Source organism: Plutella xylostella, chromosome 28 (assembly GCF_932276165.1).
Source record: "Plutella xylostella chromosome 28, ilPluXylo3.1, whole genome shotgun sequence".
NCBI classification, from domain to species: Eukaryota; Metazoa; Arthropoda; class Insecta; order Lepidoptera; family Plutellidae; genus Plutella; species Plutella xylostella.
In genome coordinates, this window is record NC_064008.1 from 8,391,344 (window position 1) to 8,413,205 (window position 21,862).

Here is a 21,862-nt window from a genome sequence, read left to right on the forward strand (position 1 = left end):
CCCGGTTGTGTGGACTCACCCTTATTTGGTTCGGTTGAAAACTAAGCTGGTTAATAAACAAGTAGTTTATTAGACTTTATTTGAAATAAATATGGCTATATTTAAATTGGTTGTTGTATACAGTATATTACTTGATATTAAAATTATTGAAGGCTAAATAACTGGTGTTTAACGAGAATACTATCAACAGGTCTCACATAATTATTTTACGAATAATGCATAAATTGCATAATGAACCTATTCATTATTTAACAAAAGCAATGAAATCTCTACAAACCTAGTCTTTCTTTAATTTAAGAAAAAAAAAGATTGACTAAATTTTTGAAGGATTTTGTCTTATTTTTATAAAAACCTTTTCATTTAAGGCGCTCCTATATCCAGCCGTAGATATATGGATATTAAGCTAAGAGAAGAACTCCTTCTGAAATGATGTCTTTGTCTCAAATAGAAATAGACATATTTTCTCATTTATTTACTCACAAAATACACATCACGAATACATAACATCCATACAGTTATATTACAAAACAATAAGGTAACTTATAGTAAGTAGTCTCTAAGACCTTGCTTCTGTTTTAAATATTCAGCTCGGGCAGCCGAGATGTCATTCAACAGGAATTTGAGACGTATATTTAAGAAAAAATATAAAAAATGCAGGTAAAAATATCAGTTGTCAGATTATTGGCCGACGGATTGTGAGGAGCTTACGGATAAAGCTCGGCGCACACTGGGCGACGGCGAAAAGCTCCATAGTATTGAATGTATATTTATAAAATACAGCGAAATAGTAAGGTGTGATGTGAATGTTCAACTACTTTATTACATACGGCAGGTACTTACTTGAAATTGCGGTTACAACGACACCAAATCACTGAGTAATGTGTTCTTCAACTACTTTTTATACATACGGTAGGTACCTACTTAGGTACTCGAAAATACGGTTACAATGACTCCAAATCACTACTGATGAATCTGATGATAAAACGAGATTTCTATAAACATTATGGGCCTTACCAAAAAACTTTGATCAGAAAGTTTTCATGTTTTTTACTGCGCTGTCAAGCCTTATACATCTGTCAAATACCATTCTACTAAACACCCGTAAAACATAATTTAAATCAGTGTTTTGTGCTAATACAGTACCTATGTCTTTATAATGACCAACTTTGATCAAACTTCTTCAATATTCTACCAGTGCGCAGTGTACGTCTGCCCTAAACATGGATGGACTTATAAAAAAGTTTTGACAGCCCAAAGCTACTGGTAAAGGGTTTTATGAGCTTTATTACTGTGTGAATGATCATCAGTAGTAAACTAGAAAATATTTAACTCGGCCAGATCTGACATAAACGGCTTTTTTGGGTTTAGTGAAAAAACAATCACAATCTGCTACTGAACTACGAATGGATCACACGAGTTAGTAATTTGAGGTGTAAAAACGCATCAAATAATATTGACAACACCCATATGTATGTATGTACTTACACTATAATATTTACAAAACATATAATTTTGTAAAATGTAACTTTAATAAAAAATAAGTAATAATCATTTCAATTTATATAACGATTAAAATGTACGAATTGAAATTAGTCCTTGCGAGTATGATATAACTTGATAGTATATAAAATTTACATTACAAAGTCTAGCCCAAATTTATGCCTGGGAACTGAATGCATAGCCTACCTTTGTGAAAGTCATAATAATCCATCAATTCTTCAAGTTTCTTTTTAATCTTCGGTTTTTGATCTCATTTGTCCTAATTACAACACGATGACTCACAAAATACAAATTCTCTGTCCTTTAATATCTTAAACACGTTTATCTCCGATCATTTGACACATGCATGACGCCATATTTTACATATTCGGATTCCAAGATGGCGATAGGCGCCGAATTAAAAATTTAGTTGTCAAATCATGCCGATATCTGTAGCATCGGAGATGCATATCGTATCAATGATCTTAGAATAATTATTGAATGATCATTCGTTTTTATTTTGTATACCTACGCTTTATTATTTCCAAAAGTCGCGGAATAAAAGTTGTTCATGTTCCTAAGTCACGACTGGTTTCGACTTTGTTACTATGACGTTTTTGCTAAACTTTCATTCATCATCATCCAATAATCATCCACTGCTGAAAATAGGCCTCTTCCAAGGAGTGCCACGACACTCGGTCCTCGGCCTTCCTCAACCAGCCACTACCGTCCTCCCGCCTATAAGGTAGTCGGTCCAACGGGCAGGAGGGCGACCCACGCTGCGTTTGCCTGTTCGTGGTCTCCACTCGAGAACTCGTCTACCCCAACGGTTATCGGTTCTTCGGCAGAAATGACCAGCCCATTGCCACTTCAGCTTGCATATTTTGACAGCTACCTATGTCGGTAACCTTAGTCCTCTGGCGGATAACCTCATTTCTGATACGATCCATCAGAGAAACCCCAAGCCTAGCTCTCTCCATAGCACGCAAACTTTCTTTCAGTTACGATGTAACGAGGAATGAAAAAGTTCCATTCATAAGAAGCTGCCACCAAATGGCGTTCATTTTTTTAAACATTTAATTTAAATTTTGAAAACTATATTTACGTTCTTTGTTGGCAATGTTCAGATGCGCTATTTAACGTAATTTAATATTGCAGACACCATTGACCATTTCCATTAACCATAACATTTTCTGTTTGTGAGTAATTTGGTTCTATATCACTGGAACTTTTTCATTGCACGCAAGAATATACCGGCCGCAAATTCCATATTTACTTTCTTTATCTGCGTGCGTTCAACCTTACTTAAGTTTGTACATTTCAAATGGAGACATTACGGTAGCATTTGGTTGTCAAGTTGATAATATCTAGATGCACCGATATGAACACTGAATTAACGTGCTTCTCACGATGTGTTACTGATTGCAGCCTATAAAATGTTAAGTTACCCTTTGATTTTACCGCTGAGCAACTGTTTTTTTTTATAACAATGGTATATTTTAATCCAAGTAAGTACGAAGAAAATTGCAGAGAAAGAAAATTATTAAGGTTTACTAAATATTTGCTTAAAATGTACTTACTTAATTTATTTATCTATGTACCTACCTATTAGAACTGGGACAGCTGTTTATGTTCTTTATGTCTAGTAAATAGGTATTTGACAATTTTGATTAGGTTTTAATCCGAAGTAGGTACTTTTGAACTTCATAAAAATAATACTCTGTAGATACACTTTAATTACTCGGATATTATTTTTGTCGGATGCCAGGAAGTTTTTGAACGTAAAAGTCACTGACATCGACACAAGCAACGGTCAATAATTTACAGAAATCCCACATCCTGCGCACAGACATTCAACAACGCCGAAAAATAACAGGAAGCGAATACTGAATTCCCAAGCCACTTGCATTTTCACTTACGAAAAAAAAACTCTCGAAGTCTCGAACATAGTAGGTTTTTTATGGTGCTCACTCTTGAATATTCCCGATCGTGTTTGAACACGCGTGGGCGAGACGGCGCACCTTTGGCGGTACCTTAAAGAACCTGCGGACTTAAAAAAATACCTCAATGTTTTCTCAACTTTGAAAAAGTTAAAAAAATGGGTATTTTATGCCTTAAAATATGTCCAGGATCGACAGAGCGGGTGTTTTTTTTATTGGTTTTGTTTTCGGTGACAGTGTTCTGCTGTTAATTAGGTTTCGAATTAGAGTTTTTTAGAATACCTGCAGGCAGATTTACGATTCATTAAAAAACATATAAGATTAGTTCAAAGTTTGATACCTAATAATTCTTACTTAATCACTACAACTTACTAAACCTAATATAAAATAGTAATCAATTAAAATTTCAGCAGCATGTGGTTATCTAAAAAATTACTTATACAAACTACTAACTAACAATCTTTATTTAATTATGTATACTTACCTACTTATTTTGTAAAGCACAATGGCACCGAACAAAATATAAATGATGCAGCTTTTGGTTTCAGTACAATTTTCAGGCTAGGAACAACAAACAGTTATTGTTATTGGTCCTGCTTCTATCATCCTACTAATATTATGAAGTCGAAAGTTTGTGAGTATGTGTGTCTATGTTTATTATTTCTTCACCTCAAAACGGATGAAACGATTTTAATAAAATTTGGTATGGAGTTTGCTGACACCCTGCATAAACACATAGGCTACATTTATCGCGGAATTCTCACGGGAAAACTTAGGCGAAGTGAAGCTCGCGGGATCAGCAAGTCACCTATAATTTTCACTTGCTACCTACTCTACTAGTACCTACCAACTTATTTTTTCCAATGTCTCTGGCCGCAAAAGATCGAAGTGTTTGTATGTACACACTGTAATATGTGTGTGTATACGTTCGTGTGTGTGTGTGTGTGTGTCTGGTTTAAGGTTGTGCGTTAGAATTTATAGTGTCAATAACACACTGAGGAGCCGCCCGGTTGCTAGGGGTGCCACATGATTGCAAATCAAATAAAAACAGAGTTTCGCGATCAATAAAAAAGTTCCACTTACAAAATGCCGATATATTTAAAAAAATTGAACACTATATTTTTATTTTGAGTTGTGCTGTAAAATGTAATTCAATATTGCAGACAGCGTCATTAAGCCTTTTTAGTTTATAAATAATTTGGAGCTTTTCCCACTGGAACTTTTCATTGCTCGTGAGTGTAGTAGGTAAAACTGTAAAAGTATATTTCTTTTTACAGACGTCAATGCTTTTATCTTTAACTCATCCATCATAGAACAACGCGGACTCGGGTGTACCCTCGGGAAGCGTCATAGCGATCTTTCTTGATACAAAAAAGTCTGCCAATTTTTGCGGGGGGAAATTTTACCGTTTACCATGATTATGTCTCATGGGACATATCATTATGAGTTTTAATTCCCAGCAATAAGGGTTACGTGAAGTGACATTTAATAATGAACACAGTGTCTTCATTTTTCTTGCCAATGGATGTAACAATTATCGATAAGTGTTATCGATGAATTCGAGAACATGGGTTAGAAATACTAATTTCAAATTAATTAGGTATAGTTAAATTTAAGTAGGAATGATTAATAAACGAAGTCACCCGGTTTTCGCTGTACATTTATACTCACGTGATAGGTCGCGAGCCGTATCGCCGTTTTTGAATGAGTACAATGCACTGAAGTTGTCGAGTAAGTGGGCAACCCGACGGTCAGATGCTTTCAAGCCGCCCCTTCGGGCGGCCTCTGACTAGGCTTAACGACTGCTGCCGAAGCAGCAACCGGGACCCAACGGCTTAACGTCCCGTCCGAAGCACGGAAGCGTCCAGAAAAGAACCATTTGAAATCGGTTATTCATGCTGTACCTACCAATGGCTGACGTGTCAGTTGTTGCTTAACCTCAGTGATCAGTTACGATTACTGAAGCCAATTCGACTACGGACGCTTCCCAACTATGACCTTTTTTGTCGATTAATACATATCTACATACCGGTACATCACTATTGCATTTTTTTCACATTGGTTGCTAGGAAACAGCTAATAACAATAAACCATGACCAAATCTGTGATCAAATCCGGAATCCGGATATTCTATGAATTGAAGCTGTCATTTTAGTATGTAAACAAATCATTTTCTATGAAACGAACGCTTTGCCAACTAGATTGAGTCTAGTGAAAACTGAGACTGCAACTAGTTTTTATAAATCGGTGGGCCTCTCTGGCCTACCACCCCGCCAGAGGGGAACGTCTGCCTATTTCGTCTCCTGACCATTCATACTCAATGTCATCCATCCATCAAATCATAAACACTCTCCATTATGAAAGAGGCTATATTTATGTATAAGAATTTATTATTATAAATTCTTTATTGCACATAAAAACATAAAACAAAGGCGATCTTAATGCTAGTAGCAATCTCTACCAGTTAACCTTTAGTGATGTGGAGAAAGTGTGCGATAGGCTGAGAGGAGAGAAGTATGTTACTAACTCTTATTATGGACTATGTGGTCTGAAAATAAATATTTATTATTATTATTTGACTTGCTCGTGACAGCCCTACACCCAATACTGGTCTGTGGCGTCGTCGGTCGCTCACAGAGTATTCTTATCTGTGTCTCGGACAATGAGCTGAGGGTGCGGGGGCGCGGGGGACGGCCCCGTCCCCGCTGCACGGGGCCGTTATCGACATCAATACGATAACATTACCCACTATAATATTATGGGGATTCGCGGTATTGTTATTTGTAAATGGTACATTAAACGAGTTGGTCAACATCGATAACGGACCCATGCAGCAGGCACAGGAGAGTCACTTTATCTTGACAAAAACGAACGAACGAGATCTGCAATGCCATCTATAGTTTGGTACGATTGATGTAACGAGATTTATTGATCTCTATAATATACGGGGTGGTAAAGTGCCTACATCTAACTAAGTATATCTGAAATGAAAATAACTACTAGCATATCTTTCTTATATACCTATAGTGTTAGGGAGAATAGAATTTGTTTTATCTGTAAGTCATATATTTGTTTAATTAAACTTATTTGTAACTGCAACCAAATAGCGGCAGTGAATTCTATAACAATAATTATTATCCCTCTTATAAACTGTGCATTTATAAGGGTCTGTTCCACAATGTCTGGTTAGTGGCTACCTGACGGATAAAATACATGCTGTCACTTTCTGTTATTATTTTTTAGACAGTGACAGCATGTATTTTATCCGACAGGTAGCGACTAACCAGACATTGTGGAACAGGGGCTAAGTCTTATAAATAAATTATATTTTCCTCTTCCAAAGCCCTAATCGAGGATCCACCCAAGAAATCACGTGCCTCTTTTTTAACCGACTTCAAAAAAATGAGGGCTTCCACGGTTTGGCTATTTTTATTGGGTTACACCTTTACCGGCCACACTGACCACATTGAAAGGACCCCCGGACTTTACATTTAGCATGATTTAACATACATGTTACAATACAATGTTATTTAGGACCATAGAGCTTGCATCTTACCTTACTATATCAGAGTTTATTTCTTAATCAGATCAAATAAAATGTGGTTTATTCCACGTATAATTTTACAATAATTTGTCAATATAATGTCTAGTCATAATTTTACTCTACCACCATTTCACAAAAGCTCTGTCACTAAGGAGAAGAAATAGCGAAATGACTTTTTTCAGTAGTAGTTAAAATAAGCCTTTTCTTTAAAGAACTTTATCCCTTCTAAATGAAAATTATAGAATAACAATAGTACTCGTTATTCTATGATGAAATTCATCCATAGTATTGGTAACTATGATGTCAAATAGTCACCAATAAGTTAATAAAGTACGACCCCGACAGTCAACATGGCTGGCCCTATGCACTATGAACACAACAAAACCTGCAGTTAAAGCCCCACTGAAGTTGTAATATTAGTTTGTTTATTTTAACTATTAACAATGAGAAGGTTCTTTAAGACTCACCGCGGTAGGAATTGCTAATTTTAACCGTGGTCCTTCACAAACAGAACTCTAAACTAACACAACAAGCCACACAGTTGTAAATCGCTTGCAGTTGCAACGAAATAACAACGAGATTCCAAAGGGATCAGCCTTGAGACTGCAAGGGAAACTCAGCCTTGTTGGAGGCGTAAAGTGATGACAAATATATGCTCAGTAGTTTAAGTTGGTATTTCTCTGTTTTATTTTATGTGTAAAGGTAACTTATAGATTGAGTTGAACGCTTTACGATCTGACAAATAAGTTTGCCCTTTTGGAGCATAAGTTCGACCTATTTTTCAAAGGTACATAGAAAGCTGTGGGACTAGCTCAGAACTACCATAGAATAACAAGTATACTAGTACTCGTTATTCTATGGTACTACCAAAATACTATCCTTTATCAGTACCAGAATGGCAATGTACCTATAGGTACCTAGGTATAGTAAAAACTCTTTTTACAATAATTTCATACGCTGCGATCTAGGTGCTTATATTTCCGAATCAACTGCTGTGATATTGACATAATTTTAGCGTATCATGTCGCAATTTATCATGTGATTCGCAGTATATACTTACGTACATAGGTATGGTAGCAATTCTACATATACCAGGCTGCTTGATCATTTATAAAATTCCACTCCTCAGTAGTTAGCTAATTTGGCGAATATAAATTTGATAAGCAATCTACACACGTCGATAGAGGCCGATACTAAAACGGACGACGCGACGGGGTCACTCTATATGGCGAAAAACTAAGTCTCAGTCGGAGCGCTGCTGCGCGAACCACGACTCTATCTCGTTGTATTAAACGTGCCGATTGCATGAAAGCTGTTCTCGTTTGTTCGTTTTTTTAGTATACAGGGTGTTGCAAAAAGGGTATACTAAGCCGAAAGGGGGTGACTCGGGGGGTCATTCTGAACAACTTTTGTTCTACAAGTTTTGGAAATTCGCGAAAAATAATATTCGTTCTCCTCAGTAAAAAGTCACGTGACCAACAATGTTTCTACGAAAGAGGAATTTTTATTTTCGTGATTTTCCAATACTCGTAGAACAAAAGTTGTTCAGAATGACCCCCCGAGTCACCCTCTTTCGGCTAAGTATACCCTTTTTGCAACACCCTGTAGAGATAGAGTAACCCTCGAGGATCTCGGAATAAATTCAAAAAATATCGTTCGGATATGGAGCGGCGGCGCTCTGTATTCAAATGCGACCAATTACGCGTGCGCCCGCGCACAGACGTTCATCATGGAGGGTAGAGACGGGAAGTTTTAGACGTGGCATTTATTTTACAATTTAAACTTTTACTGTACTACCACAAAAAACTTTAAACACTGTTTTAACAAGTGCTTAAAACGAAATTTGATAGATAGATTTTGTAGGCGTTTGACAGCGCTAAACACCTGTTAAATACTGTTTAAGTTTATGTGGCAAGGCCCTTAGTTTTTGTGTTTCTTTTTCGAATTTTCAAATTCTGACTTTGGTTGTTGGAAAGGAAAGATAGAGTTGCCAGAGCTAATCTTATGTTATGAATACTAGGATTTAATTTTTATAGGTAGCATTAATATGAGCGCTAAAGTAACCCAATGAAGTATGAATTTTATAAGTAGAGGTCAAATTACCAATGCGGATCAAAAGTATGTAGAAAACAGTCGTACATATAATAATATAGACACTAAAAAAAGATTTATAAAAATTACCACATCCAAAACACACCAAGTATCTTCACAGCTCGCCGGCAACTCTGATCACTAAATAACCATTAGCTTTTAATTAATCATTAATTTCATTGAAAAGCGAAGTTTTTTGCAATAAAATGCCGGCATCTGTAACGAAGCGGCAACCTCAAAGGGTCACCGATAAAGACTTAAAGCTCGGTATTTTTAGAGAGTAATTAAAATTAAAACTAAGAATACATTTCCCTTTATTAGGCGAAGTGAGCCGAACTAATAAATGGATGACATTTAATATTCAGTGGAATTTCTAGTGTCTAAATTTAGATTTCGCTACAGTCAGGTTTTCGTTAGTTCTAGATTTTTCTAATGACTGCTATGTATGGAATAGTAGGTAAATCTTTTCGTATGGATTTCTTAACGTCCTTAAATCGAGCTGTTGTAAAAGTAAATTTTGACTGAACTACTGACTTATTTTTAATGTAAAATGCTTACAAATATAATGTTTCAGTAATTCATACTGCAGATTTCATTAATAATTGCGGCTGTAAAGTAAAGAATGGCGAAATGATTTATTACACAAACAGTAATTCAACAATTGTTTTAAGGAAACGTTATAAAGCTCTCCAGCTAAATAATTATAAAGTAATAATTTCGAAATTAACCTAAAAAACCAGTGCCGTGCACTTTTCAGATAACGGTGTAAAAATGTAATTATGACTTCGGAAAGGATGCACCTAATTATCTTCTTATACCGTATAAACATATACCTACCTACATGTTAACATGTTATGGCATATACCTAATTTGGGTACAGTACAAATAAAGTAAAGTAGTAAAGTAAAGTAAAAGTAAAAAAAACACGCACTCACGCCTTGTACTAATGTACTCCCTTGCGGGGTAGGCAGAGGTGCATTGCTGCACCCACTTTTCGCCAGAGTGTTATGTTAGTCCCAATGTAATAGGGGGCGGGCCTATTGCCATTTTACGGGCACATCCAAGACCTGAGAACAAATATCTGTATTTTAACAAATATCTGCCCCAGCCGGGAATCGAACCCGGGACCTTCGGCTCAGTAGTCAGGTTCACTAACCACTACGCCATTCGTTCGTCGTCAAATGTACAGCGACAAGCTGGTGACCCACCTCGCGAATCACCACTGACTACTCCTTTGGGGACTACAGGGTCGTGTGAGCATATTATGTATGGGGCCGTCCATTAATCACGTGAGGTCGTTTTTCTCATTTTATGACCCCCCCTCCCCCCTGGTGATATTTTGTGAGGTTTGGGACCAACCCCCCCTCCTCCCCCTTGGATCACGTGTATTTTTTGGGAGTCTATGTAAAGGCTATTTTTGACTAGAAAAAATATAACGAAAATTGCGTTTTTGAATTGAAACGCAACGGCGGGCGAGTCAATCAAGGTAATACTACAAATCGTTAAAATTTTTGCGCCGTTCAAAATTTCGTTTTAGAAATGCCTAGCGCTTTTTAGTAAAAAATTAATACACGTGATATCTAACGAGACCCCCCCTCCCCCCACGTGATGTTTCGTGAGGTTTTCCGTACCCCCCCCCCTTTTGAGCCACACGTGATTAATGGACGGCCCCTATGTACCTTCCTTACCTACGTATAAAAATATTCGTACTCTATTGTGCTCAGTGTGACAGGGTGTTCAAGACGAAGTTCGGACTTGCCAGCCGCATAAGAGCACATAACAGAGTGTAGCAAGAGTCGCTGTTGTCGGATACGACGAAGAGGACATCATCATCATAAAAATATTTCAATTTTATCATCACCAGCCCTTTAATCGTCCACTGTGGACATTGCCCTCGGTCACTGATAAAACTGCAGTCCACGTTGTTTAATCCAAAAGTGCATAAAAACATCTCGTCACGCTGGTTAAATCCAAATTAGTGCAGCCAAGCCACTGCGGATCATAAACATACAATCCCAAAATGAATCCTTCTCTTATCGTGACCTCCATCTGAGGTTATGGACCTCTTGACATTTTAATTACTTATTGCTCAAAAACTGCACTTCTGTGATGCATATTTCTTATTGTTTTATTTGTGGCAGAGAATTAAGATTTTTGTGTAAATAATTATTAGGTGCTTGCTAAAAATGGAAAATACTCACCTAAATATCTTTAATTTTCAATTATCTGCCAGTTCTTTACAGTCGAGTTAAGTACTACTAACTCTATAGCGTTGCATGAGACAGACGAAAGAATCATTGAAACCCTGAAATAAAAACATTATACATATTACATATACTTTCATCATCGGGGCAGAATTTTTAAACTTCAGTTAGATACAAAGATACAATCATTTCTATAATGTCCAAATGCAGAACAACATGAACTAGGTAGGTACTTATTTACATATCATAATTTTGTAAGTATCGCGATCATTTCCTGATAACACACATAGTCATAATTTTTATACCTTCCAGTCTACACTTCCTATTTCCTACACCCATCTCAAGGGCAGAAATCATCATAAAACAAATAAACTTCAGCATAGCTTTAAAGTCAGCGTGTAAGAAAGAGATACACCGGGTGCAAAAGAGACAGACAGCTGTTCTCAGCTCCGCTCGGCCAGGCGGGCCCGCCACGCCTATCACAGAGTATCGATCCACAGACTATCATTTATTCATAATTCTACTGTTATTGCTTTTTATTAGGTGGCCTTAGGGAGGTTTTTTGTGGGCCTTGGGGATTTTATCTTCGTGAGCGGGTTTTTAGTAGGTTATTTTGGGAGTTGGTCGATTTAGGTTTTGAGTAAAAATGTAGGTAATTGAAAAGATAGGTATCGGGAAATTGAATGCAATTTAGTTGAAAGCTTAATTTCTACTTTAATTTAGTAAAATTTTGTTCATATTACTTACTTCCTATGTACTTAACCACACCACAGCTATAATACCAGCACCATTATTTACATGATATTTACTGGACAGGATATTTTATAAACACAAACCATGCATGCTTTCTATGACCCACCATAAATTCATATTTAGAACCACATAGGTAATATATTTTTATTTTCAGCATTTTCTCAGGATACGCTTTGGATTGTCAGACTCTACTAACTCCAAAAACAAAATCCAACCGCCAACCAAACCTCTCACCTCAATCACCAACGGACCAAACCACCAAACCTACAACCATCTCTTGAAGCATGCCTTCTATGACAGACCATAAATTACATATTCTTTGAACTCAAAAACAAAAGCCAACCCCCAATCACAAAACCTCAACCACTACCAAACCACCAAACCTACAACCATCTCTCTCTCTCCCCAGAAAAGCTGCGTCTCTCCCTGTGCGTCGGCTGCGGGGGCCAGATCCACGACCAGTACATCCTCAGGGTGGCCCCGGACCTGGAGTGGCACGCGGCTTGTCTGAAGTGCCAGGAGTGCCGGCAGTTTCTGGACGAGAGTTGTACCTGCTTCGTGAGGGATGGGAAGACGTATTGTAAACGAGATTATACTAGGTGAGTGGAGGAATTGGGGCGTGGGCTAGCACGGGGCGCAAGCGCGCAATGTTAAGACGTGACAATAGTTTTGTATAGCGCTTCACATCGCAGGAGATAGCGAGAGCAACTCGACTCGCAAATGAGCCACTCATATTTATCTACACATTTTTACTAACTTCATGGGTTGCAAGCCGTTATTAAGTACAGATCTACATGGAAAGATTTCCTTACCTATGCTTTTCTTCAAACAGTGCTAGGAGTTGAACCCACACCACGCAAATGAGAGTAATCATGTAAAGAGTTTACCCGTTAAGCCACCACGGCTCTATACCCAATCCCACCATACCTACACATGATTGTATTTAGGGAAGTATCACCAAATAATAAGTCTTTCCTTGCGTGTCGGTTCAGTGATGAACACTAGAGATGGACTAGGGTTTGTCAATTATCAACGTGGTAGAAGGATTTGCCAGTCAGGGGGCGTATCGCGAAGTCAAAACGAATCAACATTTAGGTACTTACCTACGAAGTAATTAGCGTCAAATTCATTAGATTTTAAATCCAAAACCGTTGTCAAAACAAGTTCGCGATAAACTTACTTCCATGACCAGTTATACATTTTCTATACACTACATCGTTATATTGATTTAATTATGTATATTTGAAATGTACCTACTCGTAACGTATAAACTTTTAATGATGCAAGTCTTAATAACTGTAGATGCTTAAATCATTCTCGGTAGCCGAGTCCATATCCAATATTGTTATAAGTACCTGCCTAATTATTTTGTGTAAAACATCATAGTTACCTAACTTTCTCCCAGAAGACAGATTTGATCTAGTCTGGGAACAAGTGCTCACTAGCCTTATAATAAACTGATACTCCCAAAAGTAGGGGATACAGGATGTTGTGCCCAAAATACAGGTTACCCTAGTTTGGATAACGATGTCCTTATTCCTCACTAAACCTATCTCAAATAAAATATTTTACAATGTAATATTATAAGGCCAAATATTGTAACTTTTCATAAATAAACGTTTTTATTATAAAAAAAAATATCCAGTTTCCATAAATAATTAATTAATGAATTAACTACACTAGTTATTCACGGAGTCAGTGAACCGAAGCTTGAGGGATAACATTAAAAAACAGAAGAAGATTGAGACGTTATAGTCTGACAACTCTAACTTTGCAACAGAAACAAGTGCCAACTACTGCCAACACAGTTCGTATTAGGACATCAATTTTATTCTCTGTTATAAGTTAATTAAGTAACAAAATTAGTACATGATCCCACCATTTACGTATATATACAGGCTGTTCCCAGGCGATGCCATATGACCTAAAGTACTGAATAGGGCATTTTACTAACAGGACTAACAAACAAACTACATTCAAAGAATTTCACATAATCGGTTACAATCAATTCAACTTGGGTCGATGTCCGTGGTAGGTCTGAAATTTAATACCTGAAAACCGTAAAATACTATTTCCTCACCTGAAAATAACCCGTTTACTGCAAAACTAAGATATGCGTCAGTTTGACAGACGTGCCCTGACGTCAGCTGTCACAGTGACATCAACAGAAACGGGAGATGTCGGGACGATATCGAATTCCGCTAATTGTGGGGTCAAACTCCTGTGCGATGGGATATACATTTATGCAGCTGTCAGATGGCTATAATACATCTGTAAATAAAATTGAGGAATGGTTTACAATGCTGCACCTTTTCACCCCACTTTTGCAACCCCCTGTATAGAGCATAGCACCTGGACATAAGTAGGTACATTAGCGATGGTAGGGAATAACACCTAGATCTAGATGAAGTCCCAAGTATAACCGATTCAGGAAGATTGAAAAGTTAATCTAAAATCTTCGGAGCTGCTAACCTACTAAGAATAAAATACAGGATGATATTAAAAATATCTGTAAGAGTAAATTCCGTTGCAGTGTAGTGCAGATTCTAAGGCAAAGGCTTAACTGTTCACTGGCTTTGCATGTCAAAATACAAGAAAAAAGTGTAACCGAAAACCGGCTTATCCGTCTCGCGGGGACAAACAAACGAACAGACGTATCGGGTGTCCGCCGCCCGCGCGCCTGTCAACTTGACGTTTATTTTGGCGCCAAAATACATAGCGCTTCGTCAAAATCAAACCGCGTTTGTTTTCTTACCGGCACATCACAGAGTAATTCTATATTTCAGCGCGCGAGATGGAAGGGTGGAAGTGTAAACATTGTGGTATTTTTGTCTGTGGTCGCCGGTTTTTGTTTAAAAAAGATGGCGCCGGCAAAATGGCTGATTGACGTTTGTTGATAGTGTTTGTGGTTTATAATGTACGGCTAATGCAGACGGTACGATGATAGTCCTTGTTGATGTTAGGGTGTTAAGAAAGTTTAAGTTGGAAAGCTTTGTATAGAACTCCCACGAAGTATTTTTAATAATAGTTACCTAAAATAGAACCGGAAGAAGCGTAAACTGCGTAAAGCTCTTATCAAAAACATAATTTATGAATTTTCATAGGTTTGCTACTCGCAAAATATAAGTTATGACGCCATTTTATTTCTCTATACTTTTACACTTTGTCTTTTTGAATGTCAAAAGCTGTCAACGCTTTTACACCTTTGTGATTTCAACACCATTTCACACACACCCTGTATGTGTCATACTTTATATTAATCCCGTCGAAAAATAACTATACTCTAAAAAACAGCAAAATACCATCGCAGAAGGCAAAACATTGTACCAGGGGTGCATAGTCGCCTAAGCGCATTTTAAACCCACCGGTGGAGTATTGACCGCCACTTAGAGAATGAAACGCCACCCCCCAATCTAGCTAAAAGCATCGCCTATACAACGCGTGGAGGTGTATAGCGTAGTGATGGGGTGTGGATACTGCTCCAATTGAAGAATCAAAATATATTACTGATGTAGCTGTTCCCGCGAGCTTCACTTCGCCTTAAAAAGTGTTCCCGTGGTAATTCCACGAAAAAAAGTAGCGTAATGTGTTAATCCAGGTGTCAGCTAACTCCATACCAAATTTCATTAAAATGGGTTCTCCCGTTTGGACGTGAAGAAGTAACAAACATACACACATAGTAGGATTATTATGTTATACTGAATTCAGGACTGTGATTGGATGTATAAAATTCTCACTTGACAAAGTCTAATATTGAAGACATCAGGAGTAAAAATGTCAGCAACTGAAAAGCAGTAGCCATACCTATATCACCAGCTTCATAAGTAAGTTGTCTTTAATATTAAAGCTTGTCAAAATAATGTTTGAGTGAAATTCATGAGTGGTTTGTAATTTTCACTAGGTACAAAAGTTTAGAGCTACATAAGAAGCTCACCGTATTATTCATTTAAAAACTCGACTGTCATAAAAGCATCAAACTTCGTCACATCACTACAGAGTAGGTATACGCAGTATTCAGCAATATAGGGGTAGGGTTGTTACAAGCTATGGAGGTTGTATAGCGATTATGGGGCCCTGAAAAAATATCACTGAAGTTACGGGAAATGGTATTACGTAGAGATAGATAGCTGAAGGTCTCTGTTTTGAAATGAGCTTAATAATATTCCCCAGATATTATAAGATTATATATTAGATATTATAATATTCCCAATAAACATATAAACAAATACTTAGTTGTTGTAGGAATACTATTAAATCATACAGTACCTACAGGTTTTAAAGGTTCTGGATATATTTGCGCTTATACAACACGTTTGTTGTGTATTCATGAATTGATTTGTGGGTTTGTAGGGCTGTGGTGGCCTAATGGATAAGGTCTCGTCCTCGCATTGGAGAGGCCGTGGATTAAAATCCTGGCATGTATACTAGTGAATTATTTTCAATTTTCAATCGAAAGAGTCGCATGCGAGGGTCTTACTACCTATACCTATATTATTTTCCCCTCGGGTATTATAGTCGTGAGCATAAAATGAAATATTAATAAATGTATGTATTTTTATGTTACCAATTAGTCTGGTAACTGGTACCTAAACCTTCTTTTCTTAAAGTAACGTTTCAGGTTTGAGTTGCCACAATGTATGTTGGTTGGTAGAGGTGCTAGTTAGATACATATTATGTGATCTACCTACAAACCAACTCTACATATCCAACACTACAACGTCTAATTAAATATTATAGGAATGAATGAATGCTTTTTATGAAATTATTCCTTACCAAATAAGTGTCTCACCCTCTTGGGAAGACTAATAATCAATCTATGCAATTAGCCTAACCAATTTAGCGCTACCCATTACACACTCTCTCTCTCTAACTAACATACCTCCGTCTCCCTCCCGCAGGCTATTCGGCACCAAGTGCGACAAGTGCGGCGCATCGTTCAGCAAGAACGACTTCGTGATGCGCGCCAAGACCAAGATCTACCACATCGACTGCTTCCGGTGCTGCGCTTGCGCAAGACAACTTATACCCGGTCAGTATTTAGTAGAGATAGCTGTTAAGGCGATTCACACACTTGACCGCGCACCGCCGCGGAGGGCGAATTATCATTGAATGAGAAAATTACAGTTTATAATAGAAAAAAAACGCTTACCCGCACACACTGCCGCTGTCTCACCGTGTGTGAATCGCCTTATCTGTGGAAAGTATAATTTAAATAGCGATTCTATTGTTGAATACGCCTTTAATAAGCGCGCCACTGTCACGGTAAAATAATAATATTGATAGAAATGATAGAGCCATAGAGCTGTTATCAAAAGTCCTAGAGTATCTGCAGATCTCCGATGGAAAAGCACCCTAATTAGGTATAACAATAGCATCATCTAATAGGTATAATTATTTGTTTCAGGTGATGAATTTGCGTTAAGAGAAGGCGGCGCGTTATATTGTAGAGAAGATCACGATGTTTTAGAAAAAGTAAGTTATTTCACATCAGCCAATAAGGTACTTAATCAACTATTGGAAATATATAGGCCTCTTCCGGAGAGCGCCACAATACTCTGTCCTGAACCTTTTTCATCCAACTTTATCGGCCACACATCTGAGCCTGGCCATTTGTACCGTCTATGTTGTGCATATTCTATTGTAATTTCTGTGTTTGTGTGCAATAAATAATTATCTATTTATCTATCTATCTGAGGTAGTAAGCAGGACGAGTGAAGTGGAGACATTTTTCAGTCCTGAAATATTGCATTGCTTTTTCTTAATCTACCCACTGATTATTGTTTGGAGTTTATATCAGAATCTAATCTTAATCTTGATTACGATCATTCGCGATAAAATGATAGGAATAGGATTGGCCTTGAGCTAATAACGTGTATTATAATCTATTTACGACTATAGTGAACATAGTGGATATCTATTTTAAGACCACCAATTAGTTACCTATGTTAATTTGTAAAATTTATGTTAGCTGATAACAAATCTATGTGGCCTGTATTTTCACCACAGTGACAAACCCTAGCCCACCTTTAATTCGAATAAAAGATTTGAATCCTTCCTTTGCACCATCACCGCTCTTCGGACCTAACCTCTAACCCCATCATCTGTTCTTTCCACTCCATTTTATTTATCAAAACTGGCATAAATTGTACCTACGACACTCACAGTTTGTTGACTGATAATATGCCTGTCCAGAGCGGTGTGCGAGGCAATAATCGTCTAATGAAATTACATGAGCGGAGTTTTTATGCAATTTCAGTGGTACACAGCTCCGCTAGCCCACTCCGGCGTAGTAGACAGATTGTGTCGGTGGCAGTTACTGTGCTACTATCAAAGAAATAAAACCTTGTTTAATGGGTGTTTAAATCAAAATTGTACACACTTCAAGGCGTTTAACAGCTACTCACAGCGTTTAGCATATTGTGTCTAAGTTTTGACGGTAACTCCCTATATCTTTAACCCCTCGCCCGTATGTTCCAGAGCACGACAACGCCATCTGGCGGCGAGAGCAACAACAACACGACGCTCAGCAACAACAACCCACACCTCGAGCTCGGCTCCATGTCAGGTGAGGACTCCCTGAGTGAGTACCTCCAACATACCTCCACGATACCTCCACAGTATCTCCACAGGGTTTAATTATAAGGACGTTGATGATCAACACGTCCTCATGGTTGAATAAGGACGTCGATGCTGAAGCAACCGGTTTTAGGTTTAGAACTGATCCACAGTATCTGCACAGTACCTTCACAGTACATCCACAGTACCTCCACTGGTTGAATGTTAAGGACGTCGATGCTGAAGCAACCAGTTTGACGTTGAGAGCTTAAAGGGCAACTATAGGTGGTAGGTACTCACTTAGTAAAATATAGCACGAGTCCCCATGACAGCTGTCAAATCCATACTATTTGATCTGTCATTTTTTGGTTACTTACGCCGTTATCACCTATTTTTTATGGTTTTCAGTTCTTAAATTAAGAATGGTTGCTTCGGAATCGCTCCTATACCTATAAAATAAGTAATTTATTATTAGTTTAAGTTCACCTACGTGCACACTATTACTTTTAGCTTGCGCACCTTAAAAAAATAAGATAAGTTGCGCCTGCAAAAAGTTTCTCGCCAAGTGTTTTACGAAATTATTTCACAATCAATCCTTATTTGATTGAGTTTAATTACAAACTTATTAAAGTCAAACTCATTACATACATATCACTTTAACCGAAACGGTCGAGTGCCCGAACCAATTAAGAGTGCAGCAAGTGTTATTAAAATTACTCATTAATCCCCGTATCGGAATTCACCAAACTCATCTTGTCACTCCGATAACTGGCCCAGAACCGATTAACCAGTAAAAGTTGCAAATTAACCCGCCGATAAGCGCAATAAAGGCGAAAAATCAGTTGCGAAACCGGGATTTTACAGTGAGCGGCGAGATCAAACACGCGGCGCCTTTGACGCGGCACTTCAAAGCCGCGATAGCGACAATCACGACAAGCGATCGCGGGACGATTACTCGCCTATCTTCGCCTATCTCCGGATATCTCGGTACTCGATCACATTCGGTGATAGATAGTAATACTAATTATTCCTGGTTCGGCTATTTGATTATGTAAGGATTTCATGGAATACTTATCTTGTAATGAATGTGTCGTGTTTGTAAATAAAACTAAGATTAAAGGACTAAGATTTGACACAATGATCGGAGTGACCTTTAAATCCGTTACAAATTAAGCTATATTAGCTTTTAAGGTACGGTCAGCTGCATAAGTCGTTATACACTTTTGTACCTTGTCAATCTGAAACCGCCTATCAATCAACTATCAATTCATTCAAACATTGACGGTTCGTCAGTTTGACAAGGTACAGAAGTGTATAACGACTTATGCAGCTGACCGTATCTACTCCAATATTTAAAAACACTCTCATTGAACATTTGAAACAGTTTCGCATAAGTATCACAAACAGACACACAGATACGCAATCAAACCTACAACACCTTCCATTTAGATCAGGATCAAAAATATCTCAATGTAAATTATGAGCCCCGAATATACGGACTTAATCAGTTAAAAGCTAAGCAAAGGTCACTTAATCCCTCGTGTGTCCAAGGGGTGATAATGAGTTAAGTCCACTCCATCCCACTTCACACCTTACTGTCTTTGTGAATTTGTAATTATAATACTTTATGATAATGTAATTGAGCCCGATGTCGAATATTATGTGTTTGGGATAAAGGTGCCGTTTGGCGGCAGACGATATAAGGCTGTAGTAGACGACGACATGTCGCAAAAGTTGCACTTCAATGAATACTTAGTAGGGTAACGTAACGTACCTAGGGACATTTTCGACTACCCCAACTTTGAATGAAGCTATCGCAGCGTACAACTAAGATATTAATGTGAAATTTTCTTTATTCGGTAGGATATATAATCTATTATCAGTAGTATTTGTGCTGGAGCTTTGGTGTGGCCAGATTTTATAAAATTAAGATAAAAGTAAAAATGCTTGTTTTGGCCCAAGGTACGTTACACGTTTGTACCTTGGGACACTGTTTCCTATGGCTTTGTACTATGAAAAATGCAAACTTCTAAATAACGCCGTATATCTCTGTTCTTATTGATTGACTGCATCTCTCTTCTGTCCAGTTTCACTCTGCCACTAATAAGAAGTAATAAGAACAGAGATATAAGGCGTTATTTAGAAGTTTGCATTTTCCATAGTATAAAGCCATAGGAAACAGTGTCCCAAGGTACAAATTTAATCGTGTCCCAAGGTACAAAAAAGCAATATTTAACCAAAATTTAAATATCTTTACTTTTAATTTAGAAATCGTTCAGATAATTGCCATGTCATAAAATTAAATAACTGAAAATTTATACGTGACATCCATGTTTCTATTTTGAGCATGCCTCAATGAGATAACGCAACTCAAAAAACTATACAAAAGCTACTTTTGACTCCAAAAAACTTCATATTGTCTTCACCACACACTCGATGCTGGTATGATCACGAGACTCACTAGTTTTGCCAAGCGAGTAAAATACTATGCCTAGGGTAGAATTTTAATGTGTTTATTAAGCCGGTTTTTAAAATACAATCAATGTCCCGAGGTACAAGCGTCCCAAGGTACGTTACGTTACCCTACATGTTACATCATTGTACATTACTTGTTCATAAACTCAGAGGTTAGGAAAAGATGCTTTGCATTGCCCCACTCATTCGCCGTAACATTTCAATGAATGATGAAAGACCAATGTAAAAAGGGCAGTGAAGTATTAACAATTTTTCAGGCTCAACTAAAACCTGAGAACAAATACTCGTGTTTTATTAAAGCAACAAATATGCAAAATATTTCATTTGTAATTGCCAATAGGATGCACCTTACTCCTTCGTTCTCATAAAGTTATAAATGCTAATCCCCCTTTAACACCTAATAACCCATTCGTAAAGGCGCGTGCACACAAGGCGCTAATCCCGGTCAGCGGGGCGAGTGTGAAACGGCCTTTATGTAGCGTGTCCCGGATTAGCATGGACATTGGACGGACCATTTGTTAATTGAGATAGTGCATGTAATTTATTTTGTATGAGGGAAATGTGTTTTTATACCCAACTGAAAAAGAGGAATGTTAGAAGTTATTAGTTAAACCCTGGGTATATCTACCTATGCGTTTGTCTGGGTCATGTGAGAGTATTCTTGGCTTGCATAAAAGGACCTGTCGATACAAAAAAGGCGTTTAAAAATATTTTGAATAAAGTCTGAAAAGAGAGTGCAGTCTTGGGCAAACAAATCAGACCACTCTCAGATAACATTACTTTCACTCTGAAAGCAATCACATTTTTCAGAGATTAGTAAC

General features: G+C 37.6%; 1 protein-coding gene across 5 annotated transcripts in view; it reads left to right on the top strand.

Annotated features, from left to right (window-relative positions):
- The window catches only part of LOC105390156 (insulin gene enhancer protein ISL-1), a 58,071-nt gene that overhangs the window by 30,618 nt on the left and 5,591 nt on the right, over positions 1-21,862 (top strand). For 3 of the 5 annotated variants that reach the window (XM_048631343.1, XM_011561399.3, XM_011561400.3), the window contains exons 2-5: positions 12,421-12,610; positions 16,910-17,040; positions 17,416-17,483; positions 18,489-18,591. In XM_048631343.1, the coding sequence (XP_048487300.1) occupies positions 12,421-12,610; positions 16,910-17,040; positions 17,416-17,483; positions 18,489-18,591 (492 nt within the window). The remainder of the gene's footprint in view (positions 1-12,420; positions 12,611-16,909; positions 17,041-17,415; positions 17,484-18,488; positions 18,592-21,862) is intronic. The other 2 variants (XM_048631345.1, XM_011561403.3) reach the window with 1 other exon arrangement.